Source organism: Thunnus thynnus, chromosome 4 (genome assembly GCF_963924715.1).
Source record: "Thunnus thynnus chromosome 4, fThuThy2.1, whole genome shotgun sequence".
NCBI lineage: Eukaryota > Metazoa > Chordata > Actinopteri > Scombriformes > Scombridae > Thunnus > Thunnus thynnus.
In genome coordinates this window covers 30,356,903-30,371,672 of record NC_089520.1, presented here as the reverse complement: position 1 = coordinate 30,371,672, position 14,770 = coordinate 30,356,903, and the positions used below count along the sequence as shown (strand labels likewise).

Here is a 14,770-nt window from a genome sequence, read left to right as displayed (position 1 = left end):
TAACCAAACCCATATATAATAGACCAGGAGGAACATGGTGACTCAGGCGTGACTTACTGTAACTCCACTGCGCTTCGGGTGATAACCTCATTCACTCTAAATATGACTTATTCCAAGTATCAGAGGGAGTATCAGTAGGTTGCAGATGTTTAAAGGTGAGTTCACTGTCATGTCACAACAGTGGAAATATAGTTTATCAAAACAAGTTATTTATTTTAACTTATCAGAATGCAGTACTAACCATAAATTTAACAAAGTGGTATTAAAATAGTGAAACAATTTTAGTGGAATTAGAAAGAAGGGTATAAAAAAATAAAACAAGCAGATGGAATAACATTAAAAAATCAAGTAAGGTAAAACATAAATAAGCAGTTAGAAATGAGCCCTGGATAAAAAAATTCTAGATTACCTTTGGTTTTGTTATCCTCGACTTTAGAATAGAAATACCAAGGAACAACTCCACCTCTTCAAAATGGTTTTTGTGTGATTTTTTAAAATGACACAGCACTCTCCCGTGTGGTGTCAGTGCATATGTGTGGGGCACCAAATAACAGTTTTTGGTTTTTTTTCTTAACTGTTCTTTAACTGCAAAATATTAAGTTTTACTGTAGCTTGTAAAACAGAATTGAGAAGTTGTGTGATTTATTTTTTTGTGATTAAATGCTTTGTCTCTCTTGACTCTGATAGGGGATACTGCTGAAATATTATAAACATAAAAAGAAATTAAAGAAAAATTGAACATAATGGTACTTTTGTGGATGTAAAAAGTATTTTTATTGCCTTGGCGATATTATGGAGAGCAGCTGTTATTTATATAGGTCCCACACCTGCCCTGCTCACTCCCTCCATCAGTAAACAATGATTTACTTTACACACACACAGAGAAACAGACTGTGTTTGTTTTCTCATGACAATAGTCCAGGTCACCGGTGCCTTTCCAGAAAAGGAATGAGTGTAGTTTTGTATTCCCCCCCCCACACACACTTCTTTTCTGCTTCTCTCCTTCATTTTCTTTGGTAGCAGTAAGACATTGGTTGGCATGCCGGCACAGCTTATTCACTGGCTGTGTTAGTGTTTTGGGAAGGCTTTGTAATTGGAGCTGTGTCGTTATCTTTAGAGCGGAGCAGAGCCCAGGCCAGACCAGACATTAACTCATACTTTCACTCTAACTCAAGCAGGAAATGGGAGTATTTTATAATGTCATCCACTCTGTCATGAATACAGTTGCTCAGTACTCTCTGTAAACTATCACAGGGGACGCCGGTTCAAGGCTCAAGGATATTGATGTTTCTCTGTGCACGGGGAAAAAAAGAAAAAAAAAATCTATATAGCGTGTGTATCACATCAACACATATGTGTAATTATTTTACATGGCACAGGCACAGAGGCAATGGATTAGAAAGACAGTGTGTGAGAGGAGAAGCTTGAACTGTGTGTCTGCTAAATTTATCATGAGGCCTTTGGGAGCGTTGAAATGAGAACAGTGGCCTATTACTGCTAAGAAGGTGTTTTATTGAGAATACGCCGACATACCACCCCAGGGAGAGTGCCGGGGGAGAAGAGTGTGGCCATAGCCTAAACCACTTTGTGTGTTTGTGTGTGAGTTGAGTGCGCGCATGCAGTTGTGAGCACATGACTGCATGTCACTGTCTTTTTGTGTGAGCCGTCTTGAGAGTGTCAGATAGAAAATAAAAGCACCTTTTCTTCCACTTAATTATTCACTATATGTATTGGATTTGTCACTTTTGACACTTGAGGTGTCCCAGTCAATAATTTATATAGGTCAGGCCAGCTTAGCAGAGCTCATTGTTAGTTATTAGCAGATGAGAGCAGTGGCTTGTTATGCAGGCGCTCTGTTTATTTTACCAGTGTGTTTGCGGACTGGAATGCATCCCATGAACATTCCTTCATCCTTGGCCAAGGGTTTATAGCTGTTGATATGAGCTGTGTTTTAGAGCTCTGTTATGCAGCTCTGTGTTTATTGTCATGATAATTAACAAAGTGAGGTGTTAATCTTGCCTCTTGCCTTTCCTCTAATTCTTTGTTAAGTGGGTTGCACAACTTATTGAACATGATTTTATTGTTATTAGTAAAAGTAGGTCTGATTAGCAACTCATTCCATTTTCTTATGTTTAGATGTGCTATAGAGTGAAATATACTTTTAGTTCAATTTAAATTAATAATGCTAAAGGTTAGATTTTTTTCAGTTAGAATACGAAAAACATGAAAACATTGAGAGGATCCAGGTTTTTCATCCTGCCTACTATCTCTCCTGGTGAGTTCAGTAGGATCTCCAGTAGGTGGCAGGGTCCTGTTTTCCTCTCCTGTCTTTGCTCCTTACTGAGTGCACATGGGTGTTAAAGAGTGTGATGATATCATGACAGCTAATTGCTCTCATTGGGATGGAGTTGGATGGATTGCCTGGTAGCTGGTGTAATGTTAGCTATTAATGTAAGTGGTTTTAGCTTGTCTGAGGCCAAATTGTAGGATAAGTGTTTAAAAACTAGAGAAAGTTTATGCTGCAGTGGTTGATTTTATTTCAAAATACATTCAAACTGGCCTTATTGCAACTAGTTGCGTGCTATTGTGCAAGTGTACACATTAACATTAGTAGAGGAAGGCAAAACAAACTGTTCTTATAAATACATTACTTTGCTCAAAAATAAAATACATGTGGTAAACTCTCAGCTTGGGAAATTGAAAAGGGAGAAAAAATCTAAATAACTACAAAGCGTCTGAATTGTTTGTGCATTTGTTGTTTTCAGCATGTGAAATGAGTTGTGTCTTTGTTCCGACACTGTAAACAATTCCATTTAGCAGAACAATAAAGGGGCTGATAGCGGGGCCAGTTTTCTTTCTTTCCGCTGGATAGCTGTGTTTACTTATCTGTTGTTTAATTAAAGGGCCTCTTTTCTTTAGGCTCCCATTGTTTCAATAGCACGGCCGGAGTCCCGGCAGGGGTCAAAGGGTTAACAGCCGTCAACTGTGTCTTTTTTTTTTTTTTTTTTTTTTTTTTTTTTAAAGAGGCCCCCACACAAAGGCACGGGTTCACCTGCAGCTCAGCCTGCGGCTCCCCATTGTGTGGCCCCATTTGAATTGATTATGTTTAGAGGGCTGGTTGTGATTGGTGGAGAAGGGCGTGGTTGATTGGATAGTTTTGTATCTTGTCAGCCAGGGAGCAACCTTGCGCGTGCAATCTGTCTGTATCCCGAGGAAGGTTGGAGACTCCACAGCACAGCGGCGCTTGTTCTCAGCCTCCCTGCCTGCCAGCCTGTGTGCCTCTGCCTCTCCCTACCTCCTCTCTCTCTCTCTCTCTCACTCACTCTCCCCCTCTCTCTCTCTCTCTCTCTCTCTCTCTCTCTCTCTCTCTCTCTTCCCCTCGCTGCTCTGCTCTCCGCTCTGCTTCACTCCACACCGCGTGGCCCGGCACTCTGTTTACCCTGCCAGCTAAATGGAGTTTGTCAGGTTTGTCAATATGATTGATTTCTGTGATTTTGCCAGCTTTCTTGTGTAAAAAACTTGACAATGTAATTTGACCAGGGAAAAAGAGAAAAGAAGGCTTATTGTCTGTCTATCGTTGATGTTCTATCATTGTAATTGGTTAATTTTGTCATGCAGTGTGTATGAGGGGAGAAGTGATCCAGGGTTTACTTTGCCGTTGAGACACTGATAGTTTACAGGCTTGTCTTGATAGGAGAAACACAGAAAGCAGGTGTCATGTGTAGTAAATTATCTGTATCATGTATGTTATGTTTTGCATTTCAAAACAAGAGTGTATGGATTAGTGCTTCTGTTTATCTGTGTATTGTGCTGTTGGCGGTCGTCAGAAATTGAGCATTTTACTTTTAGTCTAGCCAACAGTTTCTTTTGCTTTGCTTGTTTGTCAGTTACAGATATCTAAGCATTCGCCGTATGTTTTTGACTGCCATTTTATTGTTTGCTTAGTTTTGTTTACTTTGCTGATAGTGAGCTAACTAGTTAAGCAGGATATGTACAGTACTGCATGTTGTTTGAATTATGGAAAGTTCTAGGAAAAACAGAGGACAGGTTTGCTCTCTCTTTTTACATTGCTGTTTTTCTCAGAAAATCATTCTCATTGCTTTATTGTTTATAATATTTACACGGTAAGGCATTTAAAATCTGCAGGAAGGCTTTTGTTTTTGTCACACATGGGGGTTTTTCTGGTTGTGTATTTTGTGATGGTTTGTTCTTCTGTGTTAATGAGTGTTGGTCAGACTCTGCTTGCTCTCAGGCTATGGCCTGGACTAATCCTCACTCTCCTCATCATGTCACAGTGAATTAAGATAGAGGCTGGCACAGCTCTATATTTGACACCGTCACCACAAACCACGTTGGAGACATGCTGTCACTCCAAATGTCATCGCTCGTATCTTCCTGAAAAGTTTGAGTGTGTGAATGTTTGTACTTGCCCGTGTGTTTGTGTCATTACTTAAAACAAAGGGATTGCACAGTACATTTAGGAGGGAAAGTTGTGGTCATTTTCTTCCATTTTTCTGCTGTCAAGTTTGAGTCCTACTTGACAGCTTTGAGGTTTTAAACAGAAGACAGCTATTGATTTTCTGTTGTTTTAACAACCTCAAGAATTTTTACTACAATAATTTTAAATAATACACTCATGCAACTATTGAAAGGGCTCTCATGTGCGATACTTTTTTTTTGTTTTAATTTTTGTCTGTTTGTGCTCTAAACTTTTCTGGGTGCAATGTTTCAGCACCTTGCATCAGTGCTAAAAAAGTGGGTGAGTTAAAGAAAGGAGAGATGGAGGAGAACAGTGGTGGAGAATATCAGATAGTTGAGGAGGTGGAGAGCGAAGCCTAAACAGGGCAGTGTGCACCGTAATGCCGTGCAGCTGTGCCGAGACTCGCAGTTTGGGAGAGCTGGAGTGCGAGCTGATTGGGTTGACAGTTTGTAATCAAAGTTGATTTATTGTTCATTAGTAGTGCATTAGCCCTTTCAGGCAGGGGCGTTATTTGTGCAGTGGCCTGTCAAGGCGAGGGGCTGCCAGCACCTGTCATTTCTAAACCATGACATAGGCAACCAGATATTAGCTGTGTACCCGGAGAGGGGGGCACAGGGGGTAGCCGCCAGAGCCCCACGGCTCGCTGGGATATCCTTTACAGGGACGGTCTTTGCTTTGTACTGGAGCAAGCAGGCAAGACAGAGAGGAGAGACGGGGGAATAGTTTAACAGTGATATAGTGAGCCACCAGCTGCTCTCTGCTGTTATTCCCCGGCTTTCCTGACTAAAACATGTTTTTACTTGAAAAAGACTTTCATTCATTTTGTTTAAGGGTCATTACTGCTCAGAGTATGTGCGTCTCTGTTTCAGATAGGAAGATTAACTCTACACTTGAGATGCCATGTGTTTCAAAGGGTTGAGATGGTAGGATAATGATGAGATTACATGGTGTGGAGTGTTTTATGGCAGAAGGTCTTTTTCACTGCTCTGTCACGACCTATATATTTTAAAACAATAAGGGATGTGAGTCTATTGACATGTTGCACCTGGAAAATAAGGGTGGATCATTAGAGTTGTGTGTCGACAAGTGTAACTTCTCCTGATTTTCAGTTAATGCTGTAAACCCACTGCTGACACTTCATATATTTTTACATATAATTTTATTAATTGGCTGTATAGTTTATATGAGTCACATAAGAAAACAACATTAAGAGTGTCAAGAAGCAACACAATTTGTGGCCCTCTTGTCTGCCGTCATGGAAACAAGGATTAGCTTTGCGTTGCTGGTGTGCAAAGAATAGAAACAATCTACACAAGGATGTGTCAGCCATTGTCTTTTGACTACAGTTTCATTTGAAAGGGATTTTAGAGGCTGTGATCTTAATTAAATCTCAACTGACTCAAATAATGCGTCTGAAGACGTGCATCATTGCATAACCGTGTAGAGCTGGTAAACCATAGATCACGGATGTGCGTTTTACACCGACAGTGATCGTTAAGACGCAGCCGAGAAAGGTGAAAACTGTGAAGAGTGGTGTGTAGGATAGTAATTGTCACCTTGAATTTGTAAGCCAGGTTTTAGATCTCGAATGCTTTGTGGTTGTGAAATATGAACTTGGAGGTGTGGCTTGAAAGGTCAGAAAGACTGACAGGACATTGAGTCACACGTCAAAATGTTAAGTAGCACTCAGGTTTTTTTTTGTGAACCAGAATGGTTTTTTTTGGAAATGTTTGGAAATGCTCACTTCTAAATAACTAAAAATATAACTGCATCAATGTTTTACTTTATTTTTTCCATTATATTATTATTATTATATTTATTTTATATTATAGAGCAGGCTATTGATTTGTCTTTTGTCGGTAGGTTAAAATCCAAGCTACTTCTGTGAAATATATAATAGTGAATTATCAGAGAAAGAGGAATACTACACTTATAGTGTCTGCCCATTCTCAGAGATGCTAGTTGCATGTATGTGCATGCGTGTGTGTGTGTGTGTGTGTGTGTGTGTGTGTGTTAGTGGGGGGTGCCCTGTGTGCTCTCCCCTCAGCAGTGGTCACCTGCAGTGGTGGGAAACAGCGTCCAGCATGCAGCTCAGCTGTTATTGGTGGGGTGAGAGCTCGCTCACTTCGCCGTGCAGTTTGTTTGTTTAAACCCAACACTGGGACCAGCTCCGCCGAAAACCTGTTTGTTTGTAGTCGAAAAGTTAATTAAAATGCAATCTTAACTTTTGTTTTTACAGTTGCTGCAAATAATGTCAGTCCCGACACCCCCCTCACACTCCTACACCCACTACAGAATATATAGTGTATAGCAAATGGAAAGAAAATGTGGCTGTGATTACCTTGTTTATCTGAGCTGTAAACATTTTTAAAACAGCTTGATTGTGCATGACGAGGAAGGAATTATTGAGGTCTTAACACATGAAGGCATGGGTTGTTCTGTCCTCTGCTTTTTAAATTTTATAGGCTTTCTGAAGAAAATACTAAGAACCAAAATGTTATGTTTTGTAATTTATATTTCCATATATAATCATTATGATTATTATTATCATGATTATTGTTAATTATTATTATTAATTATTATTATTATTATTAATATTAATATTATTATTAAAATTTTTATTAGGAGATAATGGGATCTTGTGAATACACTGGATCTGTTTTTTTTTGTTGTTTTTTGGGGGGGAGGGAAATAAAGGCTCTCCACCTCAGAGATTTCAATCAACCTGAATGGGTGATATGGAATTAGTCTTTCCAGTCTTGTCGACGACTAATTATGTTCACACATCACTTAAGTACAATAGCTCCCGTGAAATCCTCATTTTGAAGGCATTTTCATGCAGGAGATCACAGTCAGGAAGGGAACTCGTTTCCTTGCGTCACTGCAGGCCAAGGTAAAACAACTGCATCAAACGGACTGGACTCAGTGATTTCTCTAGGGCTTGTTATTTCTTTTTTACTTCTCCATTCCATTTGATGCTCCTACAAAACAAGATGACCCCAGGGAGCACAAATGAAAATTTGATAATTCTCCTCTTCTTTTCCCCTCCTTTTTATTTTCAGTGAAGCTGCACCTTCGCGGCCAGTGAAACGTCTGTGCTGGTCTCACTGACATTCACCTCCTTGTCCCTCATTTCTGTTCCTCTTAATTGCCTCGGTGCGGGGAAAGGGGCTATCTTACAGCCTCTTTCACCGCTACTTCTTTTCACCAAGCTTGGACCTCTGACTTGTGATACAAGGGGGTGCTCGGGGAGCGTCTTCATTAACTCTGAATCAGTGACTCTCTAACATTTTCAGATGTGCGGTTTGTGTTCCCTCATTACATTATCATATTTTGCGTATTTTCCCTTGAGTAGTGATGCACAAAGAGAAGTTACAGTGTAGTAGGTGCCCTTTAATGATAAGCGTAGGTGTGTGTGTGTGTGTGTGTGTGTGTGTGTGTGTATGTATGTGTGTGTGTAGTGATGCATGGTCACGGAGAATTATGATATGAATAAAATTAACAATCACTGTCTTTGACATAAAGGGATATTTTGACAGTGCTTGTTAATGTTTTAAATTGACAAAACATTTTTAATTTTTAAATTAAACATTTTTAATTTTATTTTTAGATGTTTTGTCATTTGCCACATATGTTTTTATATTGACTGTACAGTGCAAGTACACTTCCCTGCTCTTTATGGTAAACATGGTTTTGCTCCTCTTATACAGTGGATTATGGGCTGCACATGTGCATGTGTGTGCTTGTGACAGTTAACATGCCACAGTTTAGATTTGTGTGTGTGTGTGTGTGTGTGTGTGTGTGTTTGGTCAGCAGGCCTGTGCTGGTACAGTATATTGCCTCCAGTCACTCTGCAGCTGTGTGAGAATGTTCCAGGTTTGAATGTTTATGTATGGGAGGCACCTGGAGAGCACCACATCTTCGTGAAATTCATAAACGTCAGCTATTTCTGGCATCCTCAGAATGTCCTCTTTTTTACACCCTCATATTGGTAGAGTAGATTAGAGCTGGGCTCAGTGGATCCCTCCAGTTATTAGCCCAGTATGAGTCTCCTTTTAGACTATCTTTAGATGGTGATATATTTTTGTGGATCATCTGGAGTCATGATGTTATCCAAGAGATAAGAGAGTGCACCATATGGGGGTGCTCTAAATGGCGACTGGCGTCCTGTGTTTGCGTTAAATGGGCATGATACAGCGGCCAGGGCAATATTTTTCAGTTAAAGTGCTCCCTCCCGCCCTCCCTCTCAATAGGACCCAGTCTTAGGCAGATTTTCACTCCTTCAGCACAGGATTAAATGGTAGTAGTTACATTGATCAATAGGTTAAGAAGCATACAATCCCTCTTGCTGCTAATGACCTCAGTAGTAATGGGTAATAAAATGGGGGTCTGTAATAGCCTCTTGCTGGGGCTGTGCACAGAGGAAGCTGCTCTAGCTGTAGTTACTGTGAGACACTCCTGACAAGGCGAAGTGTGAAACCATGATGAGATATACACCTAAGGTGTAAAGAATTAAGACAGTTAAATGGAAGGAAATTTCGGTGTAGTTTGTAATGAAATTGGCAGCTATTGAGAGCTGGTTAAGTGTGTAAAACCTCTGTGTTAATTTAGAGTTTGTTCTCCCTTTCTTCACATCAGACTCTATATAATGTGGCATGACAAAATGATAATACATTTGAAAATAAGACTAAATTTACAGCTTTGACACGGTAGTAAAAAATAGAGCATGACAAGTATGGAGTAGATTTTTAATGCATGTAGTTAAAGTAAAGCTTCAAAAAAAGGAGGCATTATTATTTATCCTTGGTGTGCTCGGGGGGGTAAATGTCATGTTTAGACGGGAACTATAAAACACATCACGTATGGCGCTTGCATGTCAGCAAGACAGGGCTGCTTGGCTGACCTTCAAAATAGTTCATCAAAATTAGCAATGCCCAGAAAAAAGGACTTCAGTGGATAATGACTGTGAAATTAGGAAATGGGAGGCCGGGGCTATGCAAATGACAGGACAAGTCATGTGCAAAAGTCAAGATGAACTGCATATTAAGACATAATACAGGGGGGAATTAATATTGCATTTTCCTCCTCGCGCCCCTACGCCTGGCGCTGGAAATGAGAAATGTGAAGTGTGTGTTAGTCCTGGGTGGGGCTGAACCTCCTTCATTCTCCTGGGGCTGGAAGAACGCAGCACAGTGTAGTCTGGCACTGCTCAATAAAGTTAACGGAGAGCATCAAAGCTGGTCCGTCCTATTTGACATCACTGCCCTTTCCTCTGCATTTTCAGAACAAGCTGTTCATTACGGCACCGCTTTGTTTTTGTTTTATGCCACAATGGGGAGAATGAATAAGCTGATATGCATGCAGGGTGTGTGTCAAGAAAAGCCCCTTAGTTTTAAACAGCTAAATCACATTCAGAAGTACATGAAAAATTCAAAGGGGTGTCATTATCTATAAGGTGGTCACACAATTTGGGTAACCTTGGTGAAGACAGACTGTCACCCGTTATGTCTGCTCTATCAGCTACTGACATCAGCCTGAGCAACACCACACATTGTAACACACACTCATGCACACACACACACCAAATGTATATCTGCATGTACACAAAAGAACGATCGCCAAAACATGTTAACAATTGCAAAGGCGCAGCTCTATCAAGTACATCTTAGTTGCTGTTTGTCATCCAGATGTCAAGGAAAGGAGCTTTTAATGGTATTGCACATCATAGCAGTGAGTGGCAGCATCCAGACACACTCCGAGTCCCCTACGCCGCCGGAGCAATTAAGGCACCCTGACAACTGTGGGGGCTCTTTCAGTGTCACAACAAATCACTTGTTTTGAGGAGTCATGCACTCACACCTTTCTACTGGGAGTTAGTTAGAGGCCTGTGTGTTCTTCACCGTGGCTCCTCCTCCAGGCACTCTATATCTTCACAATAATAGATCGCTGTTGACAGCGTCTCTAATGAAATGTTCTCACATGACATGTCGTGCGTGTACGATGAGCGAACCGCAGCATTTTTGAGGCAATCTTTCACGTCCTCAGGTATGGCATATTTGCCATGTTGTATAAACGGCGAGCTCTGAGAGGCATCACAGCAGATGCAGATCATACCCAGTGGTGTTGAGGGCTTTGTCTGTGAGAGGGGATGTTGTTGCTGAAGGTCGGGGAATGGAGGTTGGGGTGGATATGGCTGCCCGTTTACTCCACAGGCATGATCCATGCCTTTAGCCCTCTTCAATCTGGTGTGGTGTCATGATGGTTAGAGGGGTCGGGAGGCAAACAGTGTGTGTGCATTCTGATTGTAACACATCGAGATGACTCCCAGTCAAAAGCAAAGGGCCAGACCAAGCTGGGTTTTTTTTCATTTATTTATTTATGTATTTTGTAATTGTTTTAAGTATTTTGGGGGGCAATATTTATTCCTTCCAGGTTATAAGCCTTCACTTTTTTCTATATTAGACCACAGCATGGGTGGATAAATTGGCATTTTGCCCATTGCATGCTGAGATAGGCTCTAGCCCAACTATGGCTGTGAAGAGGAGTAAGCAGATATAGAAAATGGATTGATAAATGGATTGGTAGTCATGTGTACTGGTTCCTGCATTTATTCTGTACTAAGCTAGTGGACTGCTGGACAATGTTTTTGACAACTATGTGTTGATTTTGTTTGCTTGTGCAGGTTCCAGTGTCAGTGGCTATGATGACACCCCAAGTGATAACTCCACAGCAGATGCAGCAGATCCTTCAGCAGCAAGTCCTGAGCCCTCAGCAGCTCCAGGTTCTTCTCCAGCAGCAGCAGGCCCTCATGTTGCAACAGGTAATGTACAACTGACGTTCATGTCATGAATCGTTTTGTCAGACAAGGCATCACGTTTCAAATGGTGGATGTCTCATTTTGGAGAGAGAATCTTCTTATGTATAGACAGCGATTCACAAAGATAAAAATTCACTTTGAACTGCTATCCTCTCTTTTTCTAAGCCTCAAAGACAACATTCCTCAAAGTATTGAAGATTCTCACAAAACCCACTGCTGAGTTTATATGACTGACAGACTCAGATCTCACATGTCGCCTTCTTGTCTCTTCTGTAGCAGCAACTCCAAGAGTTCTACAAGAAGCAGCAGGAACAGCTCCACCTCCAGCTCCTACAGCAGCAGCAGCAGCAGCAGCAGCAGCAACAGCAGCAGCATGCAGGCAGCAAGCAGAGTAAAGAGGTAGGCTGACATCACTCCAACTGCCTGCCATTACCAAACCCGTTGGCCAGACAGAGCATGGAAGGCATGTGTGCTCCCTCCCTCAACCCCATCTGCTTCCAGACTGTGGTTAAAGCCGAGAGGAGAGGGGGAGAATCAAGTGCACTCATGCTTCTGATTAGCATGTCAGACTTGCTGGATAAATGGTAACAACTGACTGATACTGTGCTAAGAATTCAGTGTGTCTTTTTCTACAACTGCCTCCACATTTATATATATATAGTATTTTGTCTGAGCCCGAGCCTTAGTCCATTGTTTTAGATTTTTTTTTTTTTTTCAAATAAACAAGTGTCCTATGCAACAAAGAGATGACCGTTCCTGTGAGCCTCATGTAGGACATAATGAAAGGCAGAAGGGAGAAAGGCAGGAACACGGTGCATATAAATCTGAGAGGCTTTTCTCGGTAATTAACATGGAAATGGCAGAGGAAGAGAAGGCATGTAATTGTGAGATATCAGTGCAGAGAGCGCTCCCAGCTTTGTTGCCTGTGTTGAGTTTTTTTTTTTTTTTCCCCCCATCTTTCTCGCTCCCTCTCCTTCGCTCCCTCCAGTACAGCAGGGCATGCTCGTAGGCAGCAGCTTAATGTGTGTTAATGACTGGCGGATACAGGCATCACTGTGGACAAAGCAAATTATTATTGTGCGGTCAGAAGAAGTTCAAAGACGATCTGGGAATTTTTGCTCTTGTCCCCATTGAGTTCCGTGTTTGGAGACGAGGGGAAGCATAGAAAATTAAGTCCAATGTTAAAAGCAGACACACACACATCCACGCATGCTCACACTCACACACGTCCATGTGCTGTCGAAGCTCCCAACTTCAAAGTCGTAGCTCCCTAATTAATGAACTGCGGGCTTCAGTTTGGACAAGTTGTGGCGTGATGCTCCCATAAATCAACATGACAGCAGAGCTCCTCGGCCTCAGATAGGGCCTGTCACCAAGTCGCATCTGATGTAAACACTAGAGGAGCAAGGGAGAAAAGAGGGAGGGTGAGGGGGAGGCAAGGAGGTGCAATTGATCAGTTGAATGGAGTATGAGAATAAAAGAAAAAACAACTTTTGAAGCATATTATGTATGATCACAGGAAATAGATGCAGCCTCGAGAGGTTCTCCCCCTCTGCCGATGTTTTCTTTCTCTCCCCATCGCTCTCTCTTTTTTCAGTCGCATTTCTAGCAGCCATCAAAAGACAGAATAAGAATTACGCAGTGACTCCCCTGTGGCTGCCAGACAATAACCCCCTGTTGTTGCTTTGTGCCTCTTTTATTTTAAAGACATCAAAATTTAGTTTTTCAAAGATCTTTAACTTTATATTTGAAGCTTGACAATAAAGGCCTGCCAGTGCCACTCTTTATCATTTGTCAGGGACTGTATTTTTCTCTCCCTCGTGCCACTTCTTGTTAACCTCTTATTTGGTCTATTGGGTCTGGGGTTTTTAATGTGTCTGCATGCTGGGAGCGCACAGGAGCTCTTGTCAGCTGATGAGACCAGAAGAAAAAAAATGTGATGTGGAGAGAGTTAAATTCATTTGCAATACTTGATTTTTCTTTCTTCCTTTTTTTTTCTGAAAAGCCACCCTCTATTTATTTAGCATTTTGATGAAAGACATTGTTCCTTGTGAACTTCCACCCCCGTAGCACTATTATCTTTGTCTCAGACTGTCAGGGAGGAACTGGAGAAAAGAGAACCACTGAAGACATGAGAAACTTCACTCACACTGATGGAGTAAAAAAAGAACCAACCACCTTTCATAAATAGGACAGATCAGAGAAGATCACAGGCCACCTGCATCCCAAAATTCTCTGAAACCTCTGTGAGATTTCTATCATGTCTCTCACTTCTCTATCTGTTTCTCTTCTCTCATTTTGGGTTAGATCACATGTGAGCCTTTGAATGAATGTGGTTACTCTTCAATTATGAACCTCCACTACCACTGTCAAAGCGCCTTATTCCCCTGATTGATCCAATGAGACGACCCTGCTCGTTGTAGTAGACCAGTGCTGCCCAGAGCTTGATATTTAGTGAGCCAGTGTTGGAGCAGCAAGCAGGGTGTGGGGCAGAGGGAGGAGGAGGAAGGGAAAGGAAGGCCACTAGACCCTTTTGACAAGCTGAGCGGGGTGGGCGGGGGGGACCCATTTTATCTGGCTGTTTCAGTGGTTTCAGAGCCGCCAGCGAGTGACCTGACAGCCGCGTTGCACCAAGACCTTTTTTGTATGCACTCAATTGTGAGAAGTAAACAAAGTGGTGTATCCTGTGTTTGGTAACAGGGTGCGGTGCACAGCTTGGCAGCCTCAGCACTGCTTTTAGTGCCCCCTCCTCTCCTCCCACTTGACAACTGGCCTTGTATACTCATAAACAGGCCTAGTATCCTGTACAGTCTCAGGCATGCTTATTTTATCTTTATCTATTAGATTGCACGTAAGGTGTCTTAATACATCTTGTTTGTTGAAATTTTGGCGAGTTGACTGAGAGTTTGTTGAAAGCAGGGATTGATGAAAGGGTTAAAAGTCATCTCTCTCCTCTGTGCCCCTGTTATCTAAATAGCATCTCCCATTTGTTTTGACTCATAGGAGATTGGGGATATTAGATAATTTCCTTCTATTTATTATTCTGACTTTGTCTGTCTTTTTCTCCTTTCCATTTTCTTCTGTTCTCTCATATCACACGTTTCACTTACCATAGCCAAAATTTTCACTGCTAACCCCAAAATCAGTAAAGACACACCAACATTTCATTAAAATGTCCTTGATGAAACAGCCGTAGCACAGTTAGATCAACAAAACAGCTATCTCTCCATCGGTCCGCAGTATGTGATTGAACACAGCTTGCTGTGCTGGTTGGGGGAAGAGTGTATCCCTGAGCCCAGCGCCATGCCTGGGAGAGTTGTGAGAGTTGCAAGGGTGGTTATTAAGCACTTTGATTTAGTCACACGTTGTTTGCTGAATTATGAATGGCTGTAATTAAATTCCTGTGGCTCTTATTATGAATGATTAACTATGTTGTTTCATTGTTTGTCATTTGCCTCCCGACTCCTCGTTAA

General features: G+C 41.6%; 1 protein-coding gene across 12 annotated transcripts in view; it reads left to right on the top strand.

Annotated features, from left to right (window-relative positions):
* foxp1b (forkhead box P1b) overlaps nucleotides 1–14,770 on the top strand; it is a 159,448-nt gene that overhangs the window by 109,499 nt on the left and 35,179 nt on the right. For 9 of the 12 annotated variants that reach the window (XM_067588292.1, XM_067588286.1, XM_067588289.1 and 6 more), the window contains 2 exons: nucleotides 11,163–11,300; nucleotides 11,574–11,696. In XM_067588292.1, coding sequence (XP_067444393.1) covers nucleotides 11,163–11,300; nucleotides 11,574–11,696 — 261 coding nt within the window. Of the gene's footprint in view, nucleotides 1–3,023; nucleotides 3,466–11,162; nucleotides 11,301–11,573; nucleotides 11,697–14,770 lie in introns of those variants that run through there. The other 3 variants (XM_067588294.1, XM_067588295.1, XM_067588296.1) reach the window with 2 other exon arrangements.